General features: G+C 37.4%; 1 protein-coding gene across 5 annotated transcripts in view; it reads right to left on the bottom strand.

Moving 5' to 3' along the window:
- Nucleotides 1-2,004: 2,004 nt before the first annotated feature.
- The window catches only part of GLRA2 (glycine receptor alpha 2), a 117,937-nt gene continuing 97,731 nt past the window's right edge, over nt 2,005-22,210 (bottom strand). For all 5 annotated transcript variants that reach the window (XM_026035314.1, XM_026035316.1, XM_026035318.1 and 2 more), the window contains one exon: nt 2,005-3,303. In XM_026035314.1, coding sequence (XP_025891099.1) covers nt 3,025-3,303 — 279 coding nt within the window. In that variant the 3' untranslated portion in view covers nt 2,005-3,024. The remainder of the gene's footprint in view (nt 3,304-22,210) is intronic.

Here is a 22,210-nt window from a genome sequence, read left to right as displayed (position 1 = left end):
GAGCTGGTTTATAGGGATATGAGCAAGGATGCTATGAATTTGTCTGTATTGGGTGGTCACCGCTAATTGTTGTGCCTACTGTCTTTGTCCAGTTAAAATACATGATTTATGTCCCAAATTTAGTCAGATAATTTCAAAATTCACAATTAATTCTATTTTGTTAAAAGTTCTCACTGTCATCAAAAAGAAAGATCCCAGTGGGAGTTTTGTGCACAGAGAACTCCCAAGATTGGACCTGATTTTGTATGTAAGGCAGCAGCAGCAGAGCATTCTTCTCATGCTTACTGCCAGAATGCTTCAAACCTCATCAGCACAATATAGTTTTACAAACTAAATAGTTTAGCTAAAACTAATGCATGCAAATGAGTTTGTGAGGTGGATGCTGGAAGCGCATGAGATTCACTTCAAAAAGGAAGCTGCAAACATCCAACAGGTGAGAACAGTTTTGTGACTCTGCTGCAGTGGGCTGTAGTCATATGGGGGAGCTATAAGCAGTAGGGTCTGACATCCATTAGCAAGATCTTTGAGCAATGAGGATTAATATTAATACTGGTGTTATACCTTAAAGTTTAAAACACTGCTAATAAAAGTGAGCTCTGACCTTTCTGCTCAGGTGAAGACTCCTTACTTCCTGAACAGAGATGATGCTCTTGCTAGAGCCCATGGCACTAGGATTGCCCTGGGGTTTTCTTCAGCTGAATTATCCATTAATCAGATTCAGTCCTACAGTGAAAAGGACTAAAAGCAATTACACTATCAAAATTACAACTATTAGAATATTTAAATTTACCTCAAAAACTTACTATGACAAGCAAAATAAAGTGAGTGGGTTTTCCTGAACTGTCACACTAATTCTAGGTTCATTCRTCTAAGATTATCACCCACATCGGGATCCGTGGTCTTAAAAAAGTGAAAAATGGCTATTACCCATTCAGCCACATGTGTGGCTGACAGGAGAGGCTATGAAAGTAAGGAGGCTAAGGGGAGAAAAAAACACACAACAGTATTTCTACCATTGATTTACRTAATTGTTTTGGAAAAAAAAGACTTGCTAAATCTTTAGCTTTGCTCCCCAAAAAACAGCCTTGCTAAATTCCTTTCCTGATTCTGAGGAAATAATGCAGCACGGTAGTTAAAGGCTGAAGGTCCCTATACCAAATTTCACTAAGAGCAGAAGAACAAAAGTCCATCTTTTGTAGCTATAGGCTGTACTTTGTGCRTATTTTGGCCTCTCAAGGGAAGGGGACTAAATAGTATGCAAGCTAACTTGTTTTTTTTTCTGCACCRTTTTGTCCATGTGGGGCACAGTACCCTGGATCATCAGTAAAGAGAAGCAGTTCTGGCATCGTACTGGCCTCACCATAGGCCACCCGAGCTTGCTCTTCAGCTCACAGGAGATGCAAAGCTGTAGGAAAGCCTAAAGAAGCAGAGGATGACTGCTTGGAGCAGGGAGCAGCATGTGCGAAGGTGACAGGAACTCCTCTCTGGGCCCAGATCTGGGGAGCAGCAGGTAGCATCCCTCATGCCCCAACCCTCATGCCACAGACCTGACTTCTGCAGCTGCAGACAAGCTGTGTGGGTTTGGTTCAACTCTGGAGAGCTTCRTATCACACCAAATCCTAGCCACATTTTTGAGATACACTCAATATAATCCTAAAATCTACAAWACACCCTATGCTGCAGAACAGACAGTAAAATTTGGCTTGCTAAACAGATCAGCAGAGGGATGCTTTTCAGTCTCTTTCTGCTGACAGAACAGTGGATGAGCTGGGTCATGGAACAAACCACCCTGCTGCGTATGAAGAAAAGAATAATAAAAAAAAAATTAGTAGCACATTTAGCTTTATTGAAATTGAACAAATACTTTTTTTCTTTTTAGTAAATCCTTTTACAGCAAGTGTAAAATTTTAACGTTTGATTCATTTTATGTTACAGGTTGTCTTCTTCTGTGTAAGCAAAAATACCATCTTTTTTCTTTTTTTTTAAATTTTCTACTTTAAAACATGTAGCAAGATTTTGAATAACGCAGATCCGGCACCAAAAGGTAACAGGTTCTGAAAATCACAGTACAGTTTTAAAATTCTTAGGTAAATTAATGATATTTAAAATGGATAGCCACTTTGAGTAAAGATATAAATTAGAGGTCTGTAAACAAGTTGTGTTTACCTATAGAGCTATTGATTGCAGCTACAATGAGAGCAGTAATAGAAACTCAACGCTAAACTGAGCTACACCTTTGAGGAAACAAGTTTTTACTAAGAAGTGTGGTACAGGGTAGCACAATAGGTAAAATACAGTTTGGCACCTCAAGTTGCATGTAAAATCAGCAGAAATAAAATGAAATAAGTGCACTGTCTTCCAACAAAAATAAAACGGGCAGTTTCACTGGTTTTGGAGTGTCAGCTATCAAATAAATCACACAACACACAACTTCAATCCCAAAATTACAACTCTAGTAAAGCAAGATAATATTAAAATGCACACTCACAAGGATAGTAAAGTATAAATTTTTTTTCTCTCTCTTCCATGTCAGTAGAAATAACTTACAACTCACAAAAGGACTCCTTGGTGAAACCACTAACTACAGACATGGTCATGGAATGTAGCTCAGTAGACTTGTTTCAAATAGAAAGGCAACATTATCCTGAAAAGTTTGGTCCTTTTATAACTCACTGTACTGTAGCCACCACAGTCTCTTGGTAGATGTTTTAGGAGAATAGCTTCTTTTCTGATTTTTTTTTTTAAGATAAAATTTGGCCCCATTTACAGATATGTGATCAATGCTGAATCTGGAAGAAAAACACTGAAAGTACATATAGTGAACCCTTATTGACTGGTATCATGGCATATTGTTTCATGCAATCACTTTTCTTTCTATACTTTTTTTTTCTTTTTGTTCTTTTTCTCTTCAGTGTCCTGGGGGGGAAAAAGAAACCCTTAGTCCAAATGACAGAAAGACATTTCACTGTTTATTTACATGTGTATCATCACTTTGGCTAAGAAGTCCTGGCAAATGAGAGTTGCCTATTTCTTGTGAATGTCCTCATGCCTTATAATTTTATATGTAATCCAGTAAAAGATGTTGAAAATGAGGAAGGCGAGTGGGAACGCAGCACGGGATATTGTATCAATCCTTTTTGCACGGTCAACAAACTTCTTTTTGATGGACTCTGAATCCTTTGGTGGTGCCATAGGTGGGTTGGGTGGAGTAGCCTTGACTGCTGTGCCGTCTTTGACTTGGAGACAGTGACCCATTCCATAGCCACTGAAATTGAATCGGCTGTCACGAGCAACTTCATCTTCCTGGAAGATAAAGAAGACATATAAGACACAACGACCTGTCTAGACAGTACATTTTCTACTTGAGTAATTGGAGTCTACATCTCCAAAGCACCTAGCAAATTAGCTGATGAAGTTGTGAAACAAAACCCATACCTCAAAGATAGGCTTCACCATTGTAGCCACAGTGACAGCAACAATAGAAACTCAGTGCTAAACTGAGCTACACCTTAGAGAAAATTAAAAGTCCCACAAAAATGCATGGAAATTAGGTGAGTACTACTGTTCGTGGATCTGAGCCTTAACCAGGCTGTATCCCAACTCCATAGGGTAGAGACATCACTGTGCACACTTCACCTCATCGCTTTCATCCCGCTTCCTCAGGAAAGGAAATTTTKTCATGTTGGCTGTGGAGTGTACTCTGGCCAAGCTGACTTGAATGCCCAGGGACCATGGACTCCAAGCACATGTTTATCAAATGCTCCGCGTAGTCATGGCCCCTGCACATCGGCGCCTGAGCTGTGAAACAAGGATAGATCGCCTCTCCTCACTCACAGGAGAGCTCTGAGGAGAACTGCTTCAAAGCACTTGAGTACTTATTAGCAAGAATGCTAATAATGGGAATGGGAAATACTTGTTTTTGGAAAAGTGAGTAAACTACCACTGAACTTTATCGTCATGGTAACTGCGTGATAAAGTGCCTTTGACTGTCCTGGTAAATTATCACAGACATTTCTCCTGTCTGGTAGCACAATAATGTATGAGTTATAGTTACTGGTGGCCTTCCATGAAGGATGCAGAACCAGCAAACAAGCAACTCCATTCTTATTTTTGTCCTAGTTAAAGAGTCTCTCTTCGACTCACAAATATTTCAGCATTGGCTTTAAATGACCTCTCCTTGGGCTGACAATGAGCCCATTCACTCATGGGAATTACTCCTTCACATCTCTCACTACCCTAGTCTTCTGATCCTAACAGAATCACAGACTGCAAGAAAAAAAAAAAACATATTAGATAGGCAAGATATTAAAAAGTCCACATTTGCTGACCTCAGGGTTTGGCAGAAGGGAGGAGAAGAGGATAATTTACATCAATCCAGGATGTAAATCACTGCTCTCTGACAGGAGCACTTCTTTCAATAATTACATTTTTCTCTCTCTCTTTAGCTCTAACATGGGAATCGAGTATACCACCTGGCTCCTTGAAGCTGACATACAAATGTGAATAAGTAATAGAATGACCCAAGGTTACCAAATAAGAAACGATCATTCTGAGATGGCATTGAATGTGCATGAAAGGAGGATAGGCAATAAATAGAGTTCTTAAGCTTCGATCACTTCAGCATGAAGAATATTCCGTGGTGTACCCATGAGCAGGTGGATAATTGCACTACTGAAAGGCTGTTTGAGTAGTTATCCAGGATTTACATCCCTTTCATCTCAAAAGCTCACCATCATTAAGAGAAGGAAATATGTTGTCCTTTTTTTTAAATTTTATTTATTTGCTCTTTTCATTCCCTCTGTGAAAAATCTAAAATTCTGCTCATCAAAGTGAATATAAATATATAAAGTGTTTTAAAAATGAACCTACTGAGACCTGTGTTCKGAATAGTAGGCTTCTTTTGCATAACTTCGTAGCATTGCGGTGCCCTCTAATAGTGCAGGAAGCTGCCTTTTTTACCACATTTTTCTGTAACTGAATTTGAAAGCTAAAATACAAACCCAGAAAATGAAAGGCGATTAGAAAGGGTAACAGGTTTTCAGCAGCTGTGTCACCATATGCACTTTATTCATTTTTTAAAAATATATTCTGTTACTTGAGAGCAATCTATGAGAGGAAATAAAACATACTGAGCTCAACCCAGGACTTGCAGAATCCAGATGTCTGTGTCCTGCTGGGTCACAGCTTTGTTGTGTAGGTCTGAGCAATTCATCTTCAGTGCTACAGACCTATTTCTGAGCTTACACTGTTGTAACTCACACAGGAGGCCATCTAAGATTAAGGATAGGGGTCTTTAAATCTCATTCTTTGAGGTCTTAAGTACCTGACCTTTAGCTTCAAGTATCCACTAGTTCTCTGCAGGATTTACAGCCCTGAATTTTCCATAACAGACAGTTGGCTCTGCCATTTCTTTCTCAAAAAATGAGAGAAAAATATGGCCATCCCCATGCCAGCTTTTTATTTAGGACTTCAGTAGGTACAGAATTTACCCAAGACACAAATAGTGCAGTGTTCATCTAGGATATGATGAGTATATGTTCAATTTCCTTCTCTGCCTGAGGAGATTTGAATCTCCTTCTCCCAGTGGATGCTTGAATCAGATTGTTACCTGTTTTCAGAACATGAAGCTGTTTGCTGGTTGCAAAAAATGTGCACTTTGCAGCTTTTTTTTTAAAGTTTACCAGAAAAGAATCTCTTCTTACAAAGATTGAATAATTAAGACAATGGCACTGTATTTCTACTCTGCTGCTTGTTTCTGATTTTGATTTGACTTTGATTTTTGACTTACCAGTAGAGAGAATCATTGAAAGAATGCAGCTGTTCTCACTATATAGCTGCCTATGTAAGCAAGCAAGGCCTCAGTCCTTACAGCCATATGTTTTTTAGCAGGGCAAATCTCCTATAGTCACTGTCCCTGATGCATGTTTTATGGCACTTTGTGGTCTGGTGCATGTCTCCCTGCTAAGAACTGTCAGCACCCATGGTCTCACTGGTATGACTTGATCTTGTCTGAGCTGTCTGGCTTCATCACACATCACCTAAAAGACCTCAAGGTGCTGCCCTTTTTTCCTGAAATAGGTCAGCATTGTTGAAAACTCAAAATGAAATCCTGCAGACACCCATGCTTCTGTTTTGGCCAGTATCTTTCCTGTGAGACTGCAGAGTCCTCTCTGCTGCTAAACAAAAACGAGAGACAGGGAGTAAACTCTAGCACTAGAACTTCCTTCTCCATGCTGCTTGTGGGTTAGCTCACTGTGGTGTGTCACTCATTGATGACCTTTCTCCAACACACGTCTGCTTCACTGCAGATATCACTAAGCAATAGCCACAGCGTGTCAACAGCCAGTGTGATGCTTGGCCTTAGGAACAAGGCCTTGTCCTTAATGTAATTTATTTTAGCAATATAGACATAGTTAAAGAGCCACTTTCTAAAACACCTTAACCACAGTGCAAAAYTATATTATAAAAATGCAGGTTGTCTTCCAAAATTCTGTTTCATAGAAAGCATATTTGGGCAAAGTCATGGAGACAGAATTCCAAAATTAGATTCTTTATCAGAGAATATTTCATTTTTATATATAGGACATTGAGAATCCGAAGTACCTTCTTAGGAAGGAAGCATCTTTACCCAAGCACGATCCCAAACATCTTCTTGTAACAAAATGGCAACATCTTTCTTTAACATGGTGGCTTTGTAAACTGCTGGTCTGGGTTACCCTCTGGCATGATGGAGTCACATATCATTCTCAAGATCATATTCAGTGTATTCACTTTCTTACATCACAGGCTGTTTATGGCTTTACAGATTTTAAAACAAAAATCGAAGACCAAATAGAGGTCAATAGGCACCAATGGTACTGTCCTATCCAGTAATCATGGAAGTGAATGTCTTTAACCACTTAAAGCAGTATGAAGTTGCATTATATACAGCCATAACTCAGTCTGGTCTTGATGACGACGCGGTAAATTATCACAGAATAGCATAAGAAATGGAAAAGAAATATGTAGTAATAGGAAAATATTTTGCTATTTTTCCCTCAGATTTTCACACACCTGAGTATTTTAGAAGAATCAGCCTTTGAAAATTCCATGTGAGGAAGAACTTCTTTCCTGTGAGGGTAACAGAGCCCTGGCACAGGCTGCCCAGGGAGGTTGTGGAGTCTCCTTCTCTGGAGATCTTCCAAACCCACCTGGATGACACCTGTGCCCCATGCTCTGGGTGTCCCTGCGTGAGCAGGGTGGGTTGGACTAGATGACCTCTAGAGGTCTCTTCAAACCTTAATCATCCTGTGATTCCATGATTCTGGGAAAACTGAACATATTTCCTCTATGTAGGGCAAATTCTATAGAAATATTTTCAACACTACCTAATTTATAAAATATATATATATATATATTATCTTCTGTTGCCATACAGAACATTCTTAGGTGTTGGCTTTAAAGAATTTTCATCAACAAAGAAGTGATTTTTTTTTCTGATTATTAATTTTATTTAATAGCCCAGGAGTAAATAGAGAGTTAATATTCTTGTCACAGTATCCTGTGTATTCTTTCTTAAATTTCCATCTTTGTAAAGTTTTTGTTTCTACTCCATCAGGTCTAGAATGTAACTAATACAATCAACTTCATACTACTGCAACCAGAAATGGGGAAAAAAATAGATAACTCTTACCTCTTCTTGCATGCATAGCTTACCATACTATGCATTCTGTCCAGAACATTTGTTTTAAAGTGTTTTTAGTCAGCATTGACTCTTTCAACAACATGTAAAATGAGAAAGAGGCTGGCTTCAACTACTGTATTTAATTTACTCTCTGATGTGATTTATTCATTTAATTTTGCTACTTCTTACCCAACATATGGTGGGCAAACGATTTAAAGGACTATCTGGTTTAATTAAATTTCAAGGACATAGGAGATTAATTTTAGGTATAGATTAAAGAACATCAGGGAAATTTTCCTTTTTGGCATTCATAAGCACAAAATTAGAAAACCACAATAAATTTAGACTCGAATGCAAAATAAAATCAATATGAATTAGATACCAAAATAACTTTGCAGGCTTTATTCCTAAATCATCTTTATGATTTTGAAATGCCTCCCATTTCTCAGTACATTACATAATTCACATTATGGTTTTGTTAAGAATCACGCTCGCATAGTTTTAGTTCTCAGGAGTCACTGAGAATGTGGATGAAATTAGTTCAGCTGTGGTAACATACTTGGATTTTCAATTCTATTTTGGTTCCCCACAGAAGAGTCTTAAAATTATTTAGAGACAAGAGGGAATGTTGTTACATAGAGTAGCTAGTAATCTATGTAGTACATTACTACATAGTAATATGTAGTAGTAATAATCTTTAGGGGGAAGAGATCAGTTTTATATCATAGGGAAGTTGTAGGTGGTGATCCTCCAAAGATCTGTTCTTGAACCAGTAACAGGAAAAATATTTACAAATGAGTTCCAGAGTGAGAGCATCCCTAAAACACCTCACTGAAAAAGGTTATCCAGAAGTGACGAATCTAAACCCAGGTTTGTGGAAGGAGCTCTAAATACTAAGCAATCAAGTTAAAAAAAAAAAGAAAAAAAGAAAAAAAGAAAAAAGAAAAAAAAAGCAGCAGATGAAATCTAGTCTTGATGGGTACTAGCTAAAGCACATTGCAAAAGATAAACCCTAACATCTGCACTAATGGTTCAAAATCAGTTCTTTCTCAGGAGGCAGTTCTGGGAACCACTGTGTAGATGATTCAGAAAACATTAGTCCACCACTAAGCAACAGCCAGTCAGTTGGGAACAAAACAGAAAACAAATATTCTAACATTTCAAGCACTTAAAGCACAGTGTGCCCAGTTTCTACATGCAGGGGACATTTCTGGTCATCCAAACTCAGAAAAGCAGAAAAGACATYAGAAAAATTACAGTTTAAAAAAGTGCAAAGGGGAGCTGCAAGGATGACTAACAATTTCTTCTGCATGAGAAGAGACATCTTCTCATCTCAAGAGAAACTGAGATGTCTTCTTCAGCTTAGAAAAGCTGATGAACATTTGAATGAGCATATCACAGAGATAATAAAATCCTAGTTAAAGTTAATACAAAGTGAGGAAAACAAACGAGTTTTGGTTAGTCCTTTTTTTGAAGTAATTTATTTTTCATTTAACTGTAAATTATTGTGCAAGGATGTTCAGATAATGAAAATAGCAAAATGGCACAAATTTATGAAGAATAGGTTAATTTGCAATTACCGAAAGTGAAAACTTAGTTCAGTTTTTAGTATTTTGAAGGTCTTTTTTTTTTTTTTTTTTTCATTTTTCTCCTCACATGGCTCTACTTTGAGGTTAAGTCCTGCCAATGCAGGAAGAGATGACTTTGAGGTAGTAAACCTATATGTTCCAATTCCTTAGAGAGATGAAAATACAAAGAGCAAGACCTGGGTGATATTTGGTAAGGATGRGATCACTGACAGATTTCTCTAGTTTGGTTAAGTCTGGGGAGCCCTGGAGCTCATTTTTCTCCAATAGATGCCATTCAATCTCCTCACTTAGTTCAGGCTTCAGAAGAACAAAAGGTGATGTAAAGSTGTCATTTCCTCATCTCAGTTCTGCTAAAACTGTAACTCAGACTGCCCCCTGAATTTGGCCTAAATATTGTTCTTCCTARATATCCACCAGGGTGTTTCATCGAAACCCTAAGCAGTCCCTGACTGAACTCCTGTGATCCTGCTCAGTTAGGGGTACCACTCTGTGTATTACAGTAATGTTCATCCCTTTATCRCATCTCTTCACAGCAATTTTCCTGCTCAGTGAAGCTTTTTTGTATCACTTATTTGGACATTCATGCTTTGTAAAATCTAACTAAGATGAACCTTGTGTTATAAATATCATAATCATTTTAATTATCAAAAGATAATTTGGTCATGGATGTCTTCAGTAAGGATTTCCAGTGGACAAATTTAGGTTTGCTTTTGAGAGTTCTGCTTAATAACACCTCTCTTATCTCCAATAAACAGGAGAAAAACCTTTGAAGCATAAATGATTCACTTACTCRTTCTGTAAGAACAGCAAGTGAACTGTTGTTAATACAATAATGAAACAGTAGTTAATGTGCCTTCGCCCTCCGCTACTCAGAACTGAACATTATCCAACTGAAAGAATAACATTATTTAAACATGTTGTGGTGCAAAAATATTTTCCTGGATTGAAACATCTTGGAACTGAATTGAATTGAATTCTTTCAATAATTACCTTAATAATAGAGATTATACAGTCATTAATGGTGATCATTGGTACAAAAGGGATGATTTTCCTTTTCTTTCATAAAGAAAGACTTCTTCCCTTCAGATTTCGTAGAGTCAGTTATTATAAATTTCTCATTCAACCTCATGTTTTATATATAATATACAATTAATATTTTAATTTTGGGAGGGGAAGAGTACCCAGGTGAACTGYTATTTTGCAAAGTATAATAGAGAATTCTAAGTTCTAAATAAGGGCAGATTTATTTCTGACACACCAATATTGTGTCTTGGTTTCCCTCTGTTCTAAATGAAAGCAATACTTTAAAATATCCAGGCTCARTGATGTGTGAGTGTCCTTGTATAGGCATCATTCATCTGGATATTAAGTTCTCTCAGGACAGTGAAATTTGGAGACTTGACTGCTCTTGGATAAGCAGTTCTGTCAGTGTCTTTCTGATGAAAGGAGTGACTGGTCAGTTTATCAATGGTAAATGCACATTAGTCTGTTTTATATCAGACAAATGCATGTTAATGATTTAGATTTGAAAGAAAATCTGCTTTGACYAGAAGTCTGATGGATTCAGAGCAACTACTTTCTCCTCATCCTGTCTGCGTGTAATTCTGTATAAACTGCAAGGCTAGTATTTAAACATGTGRTTATTCTGACATTTTAATTAGTGTGTGAAATAATAATTAATGGGAACATCAAAGCACATGAAGGAGGACAGAAGGGCACAGTAGGTAGGGAAAAACATGAAGAATTTGGGACAGAAAGGTAGAGAAAAAASCAGTGCAAGGACGACATGACTGCTTTGGGGAGCGAACTTTGCTTCGGCTTGTTTCCATTCTGATTAAGTGAACAGCATGAGCCTCCGTGAGGTTAGTGCAGCATCAGCTCATGCAATTAAAACAGACGGGACCCTTTACCTGCCTACATGCTAAGTAAAAACAACATAATGCAAAGCAAGATTATACTTTCTAACATGCTCCAAAAATGAAAATACTTATGGAAATTTACCTGCAATGAAGTTTCCTCTTGCTCTCTGCAAACAGCTGCCTCATAACAGATCAGGCTGCACCATAAGCAGATCCAGCCTGTTTGCAGTGCTTAAGCTCTGGCCTCAGACTTGAGCATTCTCCTGCCCTGAAATTTGCTGCCTGCTATAGTGTCAACATGGCCCAGAAAATCTTGTTCCAGGACAAGGGGTCTATGTGCCCAACCTGTGTGACAGTTTTCTGAGAAACTGGCCTTGCTTTCTTGTAGTAGCATGTGAGCTTGCAGATCCTGGCCACTGATGGAGTTACTTGAGCAGCAGCTTCCTTGCAAYTTTTTCCAGAAGATTCTCTCAAACTTTCCCCCAAGCAATTTTAGATATTTGAGGGAGATGTTTTAATTGCGCCTTTTATTTTCACTGGTGTCTGCCTCCTGCCTCACCTATATTCAAATTAGATTACTTTGTTAGGACATGTGCCCTGACCTGGACTTCTTGGAGTATCTTATTTGTTGAATAGTCAAAATTAAAGCAAACAAACAGAAAGTGTGTGTGTATACAGTCCAGAAATGACACCTATGGTCTGATTTATGTGGATTACCATCAAAAAGAAAGCATTGCAGGTATTTTTTTCAGAGTCAATTCAGATTTCAGTTCATCCAACTCAAGTTTTGAGGGTGAGCCCACCAAAMAACAATGCAGTCTGTCCTAGGAAAGGAGACCTTCCTCAGAATTCCAATGTGGGCAGCGTTGGAAGGACACACTATAGTCARTAACATCTGTGCCCACTGCTGAACACTGGCAGTCCCTGCTCTATGTGTGCCAGAAGCTGAAGAAGTGGGTGAGAAGAGCGGGTAAGCGGACTTCTCCTTCATCTTCACAGCCCTCAACTCGCATGTTATGGAGACAGAGCCTGCCTAGCAGAGCTCTTGGTTGGCATAGCTCACAAGTGACAGTCTTACTTTGCAATAATCACTGGAGAGAAGCTTGCAAGGTGTCAGCAACCTGACACGTGAAATGGCCTGAAATGGCCAAATGGCCTGAAATGAACAAATATGCAGTGTGTCCTGGCAGAAGGCATGAGGCAGTGACTTCTGAAAGCTCCCCATGACACTGTTTCTTGGTAAAAGGTAAGGATTTCAAGAGATTTTAAATAAATTCTATAAGGTAAATACCATAAAGAGGGGAGAAAGGGAAAGGAGAAGGGGGAAGGTTGCACTCTTTTTCTCTACAGACAGGTTCTTTCTTTCAAACCATTTACTACAACAACGAACACCCAGAGAAAGAATACCAGAGCTTCCTCAGGCAGACTTCAAGGTTTAGATTTACGCAAATACCACACAAAATAAATTAAATATTGCAAATTATCTTAATAATTCAAATTCTGTGGCTAAAAATAGTTTGGAGTATCTGCATAATCTTAGAGYGTTCAGAAGCAAATTTTAAAGGTGTTCTTTTACAAGACAACTCAACTGATAAACCAATGTCTATCTGACAGTTGTTCACAAAGGAATTTGAACAAGCGAGATTTTGGAATTAGGACTTTTTTCTTTGTTAGTTTTCCTATTAATTTCCCAATTACACACATTAWCCCTCTATCGTTGCATGTTATTTAGTTTTTTGTTTTAGCCAAAATTGCAATCTGTATTTCTCTAGCTGATTTTACATAGTTCTGAAGTTAAGTTGACGTTGAGTTAAACAAAGTATTTGCCAGATATCTGTATTTAGACTTCGTTTCTAGAATTAAATTGCATCTTAGAAACATACTGACTTTTGAATGTATCAGAAATATGCTGCACATATTCACTGTTGTATTTTCATTTTGATTTGCTTCTATAAAGGTTATTTTACAAAGTGCTGATATTATTTATTCACTGCAAAATGAACATTCATTATGAGGTAAAAATCAATGGCAGTGAATGATATAGCAACTTGATGGTCTAATCTTTAAACAGATTTTTTTTTTTTTTTTTCTGATCTGGTAAGTAATAAGTCCACAAATCCTACAAGGTCATTTGAAATACGCGTGCAGGGGAAATGAAATAAGGTTTCACTTAAAATGAGTTTGATAGTTTTCCTTCTACTGTATTATACATATACAAATATATATACTCACAAATTCTGTAACCCAGAAAGACAGATGTGTATATATATATATATACGTACACACAGACCGTTTTTCTTGTGTATATACTTAGTTTAGTAATCTAATTCATTGGGATTCCCTAAAGGCAAAATCTACCTAGTTAAGATTTGTGTATTCCTGTTAAGATAAAATATATCTCTCTGTAACATTTATCAAACTGCAACCTCCATTTTAAGTATCTTTTCAAAATGCTAGCATTTCTTCTTGTTACCTTCACATAGGACTGAAACTGGGACAGAGGACACTTGAAAAAGGGTTATTAAACCTTCTCAGTCTTCTCTGTCAATGGAAAGACATTTTGGTAGAGTTTTGGCACTTATCCAGAAGACCCATCTGCCCAGACAGACTGGTAGCTAAGCAACAGATCACTTTGTGGTAGACTATTATTACTTGACAAAACTGATTAAAGGATAACCTGAAACAATAGATTTGATAGTATATGACAAAAATCAGTACYCTGAGATATAATTGAGAAGCAGATTAAAAAAAAAGCAAAACTCTATGAGTATGGGTTTAGAAAATGTAAGACACATGTAAACTCCAACATTGCTCAAGAATGTTAAGGAAAATGGGGAAAAGAAATGTCTGGTTATTTTATCTAGAAGGAAGAGCACAACAAAAACTCCAAAATGTCTGCCCAAAATGTGCATATTTTGTGCTTCATCTTTTATGTGTCCTGGAGTAATAAACTCTAAATCGGTGTTGGCAGTGCTGGAACTCTGGAAAAGCATGCACTTCACTATACTGAAAAGAGAGTACTGATTTAGAAGGCCTAAGACTACCTGACTTAGAAGTCCTGTTTTTATGAGGGAATAACACATAGGAAAATTAATGCTTGCTAAATATACCAATGGGCCAAAGAATKAAGCAGTGCAGAATCTCCCCCAGGCCAAGAGAGATCCAGCAGTGTAAGTTCCTAYTTCACTGGACCTCCAGTGGCCTCTTTAGCACCAGGCAGGAAAGCTCTACCAGAAGTGGACAATTTGATGGTCTCGGTGGCTACCTAAATAGTCCACAAAGAATATTGTATACTCTGTGCACTAACATTGAATGAACATTAATCTGATTTGTTTATCCCAAGCTGAGAACCCAAGTAGAGTCTTATAACCACTAATGTGAAACACAYCCAAATCAATTAAGTGACTGATAAGTATTCAATAGCTGCTCTCAGTCTCTTTTTACCTCTTTCTCCTGCATCTGTCTCCGCTCTTCTTGACTTCTTTCCTAGTTTTTATACAGCAAATTTTGCCTCATTAACTACCAGTTCTGCTCTTGTCTTCCTTGCTGCTTCCTTACTGTTTTCCAAATCTGTGACCTCCCTCTGGTATTTGCAAAATTCAGTTTCTTCATCAGCTCGCATTTGGTCTCATCCCTTTCTGCTATTTGCAACTAAATTCCATTCTTCTAAAGAAAAGGAAAATGATAAAAAAAGAGAGTACTCTTTTCCACCTTGCCAAGACCAATTTTGAACTGAGTGGTTTATTCTAATTATTAGGAACATTTCCCCTCTCCTCTCCTCTCCTCTCCTCTCCTCTCCTCTCCTCTCCTCTCCTTTCGTCAATTTCTGTTTTAAGGCCCACATTCTAATTTCTAAAAGAGCTTCCAGGAGCACAAAGTATTTTGAAGTGTATCACTACTCATTTGTACTACTGTTCCCTACATTCCTCCCAATGCCCTACTGATGCATTGGAAAGTTGGAGTTCTTGCAAAGTATATTGGCCCACAGAGCTTTTGTGTCTTTGTTCTGACAGCTCAAAACTTGCAATATGAACCATTTAGGGCTTCTGGAAAATGAACACAGTAAATGCTGCAAAACCAGAAAGCAGCATTTTGCTTTTATTCTAAGTTGAAAGCTCAGTGAAAAGAGTTGTCAGTCATGCATGCTGCATGTTGTTCTGATCTAGTGAAAACGCACTAACTGGTAATGTATTCAGATAGTAATAGATTAAAGACTTAGCATGCTTCTTGAATACTCTAATGGTATGTCTGCTAACAGAAATACCATCTGCTTTTTCTTATATATGCTAAATTTGCAATATTGTGATAATTTATGTATTAGTTTACACACTACCTACAGGAAATTTGGCTTAACAGATAAGCAGTATTTGATCTTTGTGACTTCTCTTCARCAAACAGTTGGCATATGCATCACCACTTACTCTTAGTTCTCTCCTTACAGTGAGTTGTTTAAAAATCAGTAAAATTGATTATGTGATCTTGTTATCCCTAAAGGAATGGTAGTGACTTGTCAATTCGATTCTTATTTCACTAAGTTTTTGTTCATTCAAATCTGACTGGAATTTTAAAAACATGTTTTTACAAGCCAAAAGGTGGATTTTCATCTGGTGTCTGGACACAAGAGTTATACAAGAATCCTGATATTATACAGTTAAAGAACTGCCTTCTGTATTCAATGGCAGTTCTACTAGAAAAGAAAATTTACTGTTAACAGCATCTTCAGTTCATCTGTCATTCAACTTGATATTACAGAAGATAAGCACCTTACTGATCAATACTTGAAGAAACATATTTTCTTCATGTGATTTGGAAAGATAATAAAAATAATAAAACAAGAACCATTGAGTAAGCACAATATTGCCAATACTCCCATCCTCAGAAGTGATCATTGAAACTCTAAGGCATGAGAAGATAGAGTACTAGGCTATAAAATGGCCCTTTTGATGGCTGGCTGGTTGGACTGTCCACGGTCTCTTCTTTTTCCAGTCAGCATCATGGCTGGACTATTTACAGATAACCACAACTCATTCGTTTAGAGTGCCTCTCCATGCCATTGCACTGAATGATTTTCTCCCAAAAGAATAAAAGGCTGTTATACTTTCTTTGTATCTGAGGGAAGCAGGTATTTCAAAGTGGTAGACCACTGAGACATCACCTGGGGGGTAAGTGTGTGCAAGGTATTTTAAAAAGATACTTATAATAGATAGTTTCAGTTCCCTTGTGTTGGAAAGGCTCATAAAGTAAATGTCAATAAAAGGAATAAGACAATATGGCTAATATATCCAAGTGTGACAATTCCAATCACATCTTTCTTTCAATTTTTAAGGAAAGAAATTAACGAAGCTTCATTATTGTTCATACTGCTGGTGCTATATATTTAAAATGATAATGTACAGTATTAGTAAATTGACTCACTGGACTGCCCTTGATCATATGCTCCATTTTCTGCTCAGCAGGGTCTTCTCTAACAGCTATATATAACCAAGGAGAAAAAAAAAAAGAGAGACAGTTCTCTCTTAGATCATTATAAGATGATGTTGAGTTCAATTTTCCTGTTGCTTTAAAGGTTATAAATGATGTGATCTTTTTGCCATCACAGATTATATATGGCTGCTCTTTTTCTAACTTGTCAACTCCTCTTACAGAAACCCATTTCAGATCCATATTCTCTTGCATGTCCAACATGGAATAGTTACTGMACTTCTATCTACCAGTTTTCTAGTCTTGATTTGCATGGTCATTCCTTATCAAACCACAGTTGTGACATTAGCAAGCCCAATGAATACTTGCAGTAAACATAGAATTTCCTGATTGTAATTAAAATTCTGTGTGCTTTTCTTTTTCTATTAATAAAGAAAATCATTATATACTTTAATCTGCATCGCTGCTCTTCCATTATACAGTTTGTAATTGACTGATTGCTGAGCTAATTGCTCAGCAGATTGTTTTAAGTTTGCATCATGCATATATGAGTTTTATATCCCTGTCAAAATAAGTATTAGATTAATCCTGACTGCTCATCTACAATGTTGAAAAACTGCTTCCTCCATTCAGGAAGACTTTTAAAATTAGGAGGTATCTTTAGAAGGTATTAGAGGTGTTAGGGCAGTCCTCAGGGCTAAGCAAAGATAAGAGCAAAGACTTGGAAAGCAGACAGCTCTACAGGATAATGGCTCAAATTACAGCCATACAAACTATTGTAGCTTTATTTCAGTATCTGAGTCTCTGCTGCCGTGTAACCTGTACTGCAGCAAAAGGGAGAGGAATCAAAGAGCCCTAGGACAGAAAGAGCCTATTGCTATTCCTGTCCAGAATGGTAAATAATTGTTCAGAGTCTTTTTCAGTGACCTTTGTTCCAAGAGTACTTGCAAGTCAAGAAGAATTACAGGATGTAAATCAGAAATACTCAGCTCCAGGTCATCCGATCCACAAAGATATATAATTCAGGTCCCCGAGGAACAGTCCCTTGCAAATCTTTGTTAAATTTGCTCATGATGTATTGGGCACATTACAGAAGAAACTGTTTAAGAGCATTGATTAATATTTTCAGCAACTGTGAATCTCTCAATGTGCTGCCTGATGCAGGCTATACCAGCTGTCTGTTAAGGATTCTTCTGCTCTTGTTTTCCACAATCCTGTAATTCTGTGTTTGTAGTTTGAAGAATGGGATAGAAATCAATAACTTGCCAGGTCAAACAGCTTTTTCTACATAGTAATGCTTTATACATGCAAAGAGGCTAAAGTCTAAGCCTCTCAGCTTTGAAGCTTTGAAGTCTCCTGGAAATAAAAATCCTCAGGCTGGTACCAATTCCTAAGTTATCTTCACCTTGACATGGAAGACAAGAGGGGAAGGACTTGTGGATAAAAAAAGGACAAAAGTCACATTCCACCTTGGGCTGCCAATTACCAGCTGAGATACGGTGCTTTGGGAGTGTGGACGTCTATCTTGGGTTAAGGCAGCCCTTAGCTGCACATGAAGTACAGTTCAGTAAGCCTCCCAGAATCCCTTCCTATCTCCTGTCTACTTAATAAGACCTTACTACAGGAGAGCAAATTCTTGCCTCATAATTAAAGGAGGTAAATATTTGGCAGAACTCTTATGAGAGCCAGGTCAGGCTACAAGAAGTGCTAAGAAAACTTTTGTTGGGGTGCCCTGCCACATGCATTGAAACAATCTACTAGCACCATATGGGGTTTAAAATACTCATGAAATAACAATTCTCAAGATCATGCATGGTATCTGATGGAAAAATCSTTTATCATGACATAAATCTGTTAGTCAAGCCAGGCTACACAAATGCACGCAAGATAACCCATCAAAGGGAAATGCAGCACCAAAATAAAGGATGACAAATCATCGATCTTCACATATCAAAAAGCAAAATTCCCCTAGATTATATTTACAGCAAAATAGCACAAGATAAGCCCTAAGGGAAAGTGAAGAAAGATCAAAGAAAAAATAAGAGACAGACAACATAAACAGGCACCCCCAACATCTAGAAATAATAAAGGAACAGAACTGTATAGCACCAGAGCATCTAAAAAGAGCTGTCGTGCATTTGGAGAAAAATATCCTTTGTGCAAACTTAAAAAAAGTCTTTATTTACTGCAAGAGAGCAACACAACATTTTCCGTGCCTGTGGAAAGCTATACTCTTTGGAGATTTTATTACTCTTTTCCCACAGTCCCATTGGTCTCTAAGAAAAAGTACAATTTATTTCTCTACCACATGAACATCCAGCAAAATAGCAACAAGGGCAGAATAATAAAAGACCAACCCATTAGTGAAAAACATAGAACTGACTCGTCTGTAGCTCATGACAGAAAAATCTAGGACATCTCCAAAATAAGGAATAAATGGCAGTGCTTAAAAACATATTAAAAGAGAATTGCAACAGCTAGCTAATCAGTTGCTGGAGTCTACATGAAAGGTGAAGCTTGGGTACAGCTGAACTGATATAGAAGAATGTTTCCTGATAAATTTTAATTATGGAAGAAAATAATCTTTAAAAATATGGACCCCTTCATGTAGTGTTGCCATAAATGTTTACTTCTTTTACAGCCAGATAAATAACAGATAATAACTTTAAGTGCTCATTTTGTACTACTGTGCCTCCCACTTTTCTTTTCTTCCTTGTTTGCAGGTTGTAAGGACCACTAACAGGCCCCCTCACCACCATCTGAGAAATTAGTAGTGGCAAGCTGAAGCTGGCTTATACTGAAGTCCTTAAGTATGCTAACATTCTTCCTACTATTGMTCATACTTTTGTATGACTGCAAATATAACAAGTGAGGAAAGAAAATATAAATACTGAAAATCCTTTACAGAGCTAATTCTCCTCTTTTCTCCCTCAGCTCTGCTCTGCTTTTTTGCTGAGGAGCTGATACAAACTAGCCAATATAAGAAAAACACTAAATACTTCATAAATTATTACATGGAACTGCGTGTTTTCTGTGTAAACAGTAAAGGCTAAAATCAGTGAAATACCACCTCAGAAGGCCCTTGAGTTGAAAATTCCTGGAGCTTAGAGGAATATATTGAAGATATGTTGCTGTAAATTTGCACTTTTCATGCCTTCTCCAAGCCTCCTCCATTGGCAGCAGCCACAGGCAGCTTCCTGGACTAGACTAAGCCTTAGAGTGATAGAACAGAGCCTTTGCCATGTTTAATGGTCTCTGAATCGAGCTTCTCACAGTGAGGAGACACAACTAATTGCTGAACAGCTTCCCCAGAATTTCAAAGTTAGCACTTTGACTTCCAAGTTTGGATAACAACCAAAAGAAAGGTTCTTTCTGCCATTAACTGTGATGAAATGTGTTTAGTTTAAATGGCTTACAAGCTCATTTTACCTAAGATGTGAGATCTGAAAACAAGAATCTAAATCCAGTATTATATCTTTCTGTATATTCTGTATGCATTATTAAAGCTATTGTTTTCAAGCATAATATGACATCTATAATAAAATGCTGTTATTTCTACTGTCTTATTTAGCAGTTTTGTAGGTGGCCACTTCTGCAATATTTTTGTCAAGAAAGCTAACTCTTGATAGGAGAAAGGTGAAGCTCAAAACAGATGTTGCATGCAGAATCCATCTACTAGAATGAAGCCAAAAAACATATTTGGAAATGCTGTAGGAGAACAACTAAGCTCACACTGAAGAAAAGGTTGAGAAGTAACTAGAAGTGTTACACAGAGAAGTAACTCTAAAGGCAGAAAACAAATGGAAAAAAACAAATCCTTTTTTGTTTGTTTGTTTGTTTGTTTGTTTTCAGTGGAAATCATTGCTAGAAATATTGATGAGGCTGACTGGAGTGAAAAGCATCATATCCAAATATAAGATACTGAGTGAAAGACAGAATTAATACAGAAAACCTGAAGACTAGGTATGGCAGGACATGCCAGAATATGAGAGTTTGGGAGGAAATGGGTAATATAAACAGAAGCAAGAGAARGTTGATGATCTATGTGGGAGTCAGTCCCACATACGTAGTGTAGGGAGAGAAATTCCTAAAATATGTTTCTCCCCTGCTTTTTTCACCTTAGGCATACACATACACGCACATACACAGATGTTTATGCAAGGACTTATAAAAAAACTGTAATAAAATAACCGCCTAGTTAAAGGCCAACTTGGAAGAAAGGCAACTATGTTTTGCAAAAGTCACTGGAAGGTTACAGGAAATGGGGGTGCAGCCTAGATAAGATGGGGAAACACTCAGGCAAGAGCACAAAGTATTTTTCAGAACATGCACATGAATGTACCTGCATGTCATTGTAAATATCTACAAATACAAAAAAGATGCCCTTTCTTGAATTTCATATGAGAAGTGCTGTGGCAGTTGCAGCCTCACCAACCTTCCATAAGGAATTCCATCAGGAATATGTTTTGCAAAATCTTAACAGAAAATATGGTAAAAACTTGTTTATTGGAAGAGTATCTGTTGTACACCTCTTTCCTGTCAACCTGACAATTCAGACAAACCATATTAAAAGAGCAAGCCATCTGGAGAAATGAAATAATAAAGGTGGTGAAAGTTAACAGAGMGCATTTGAGTTAACTTCGCGGAAAATTTGTGCCACAAAGGATRATAGCTTCTCCATACAGTTACAAATATTTCAAACCAGCTAATCCAGGAGAAATATTCTRGCATGGATATCCATATTCATAATAAACAGTATCTTTATCTAGCAGTGGATCAAATGAAGCAAATATTTGATTATCATTAATCATTAAATCAAACTAAAAGTGTCAGAATGAGGCTTTGATTGGTCATTTTGCTCTAAGCAATGGCTGTAAACTTAAATAAGAGTTACAAAAAATAGTGTTTGCCTTCTGGAAAGAAAAATCAGAGAGAAACAAATGGCTTTAACATCACATTTTTAAAAGCACTACAAAAAGCAGATTTCACAGGAAMACATGAAGTTTTTTCAGACTTTCAGACAGCATGAGGTTTCAACAGTCTAGTTAATACAATTTGGTTTTGCACAATGTCATTTGGACAACATCATTACAGAATGCTTCACAATTAATTACTTTCAAATAGCAGCTTCTTCCCCCTGTGGAGAACAGGATTAATTGGGTCAGATGTAAATATGCATTTTGTGGATCCTACTGAACACTTGCCCATCTCACCAATTTACTATGTAATTTGATACCACTGGTGTGGTATCTCTGGAGATATGCAGGACTAGCACTGTTTCAAGTTAAGGTTGAAATACATTGATACAGCTGATATCCTTAGCCCATATTATGCTTGGCTCTAAGAGTGCTATCCTTTGATTTTTCTTGCAGAAACACTAATTTATATTTATTCATGCTGAAAAACTAAGTTGTTGAAAACAAAACTCAGAACAGATCCCAGGGCAGATATAAAGTGCTCTGATGAAACCCTGGCAACGTGGACTCAGAAACTGTCTTTCTCACAGATCTCTTCACTCCCTCACAGCACAGAGGGCTAGACTATCACTACAGTGAGGAACCCTAAGGTCAGGGGCTTATTGTTGAATGACAACAAATAAAAATGCAATACCTACAAGGCAGGAGCAAAGGAGAAAAATTAGGGGCAAAGTCATTTCCTTGACCTTTCATGGAGCCTAA

The sequence above is a fragment of the Nothoprocta perdicaria genome, unplaced genomic scaffold (genome assembly GCF_003342845.1).
Source record: "Nothoprocta perdicaria isolate Ctin4 unplaced genomic scaffold, notPer1 scaffold_158, whole genome shotgun sequence".
NCBI classification, from domain to species: domain Eukaryota; kingdom Metazoa; phylum Chordata; class Aves; order Tinamiformes; family Tinamidae; genus Nothoprocta; species Nothoprocta perdicaria.
This window is presented reverse-complemented; position numbering and strand designations above follow the sequence as displayed.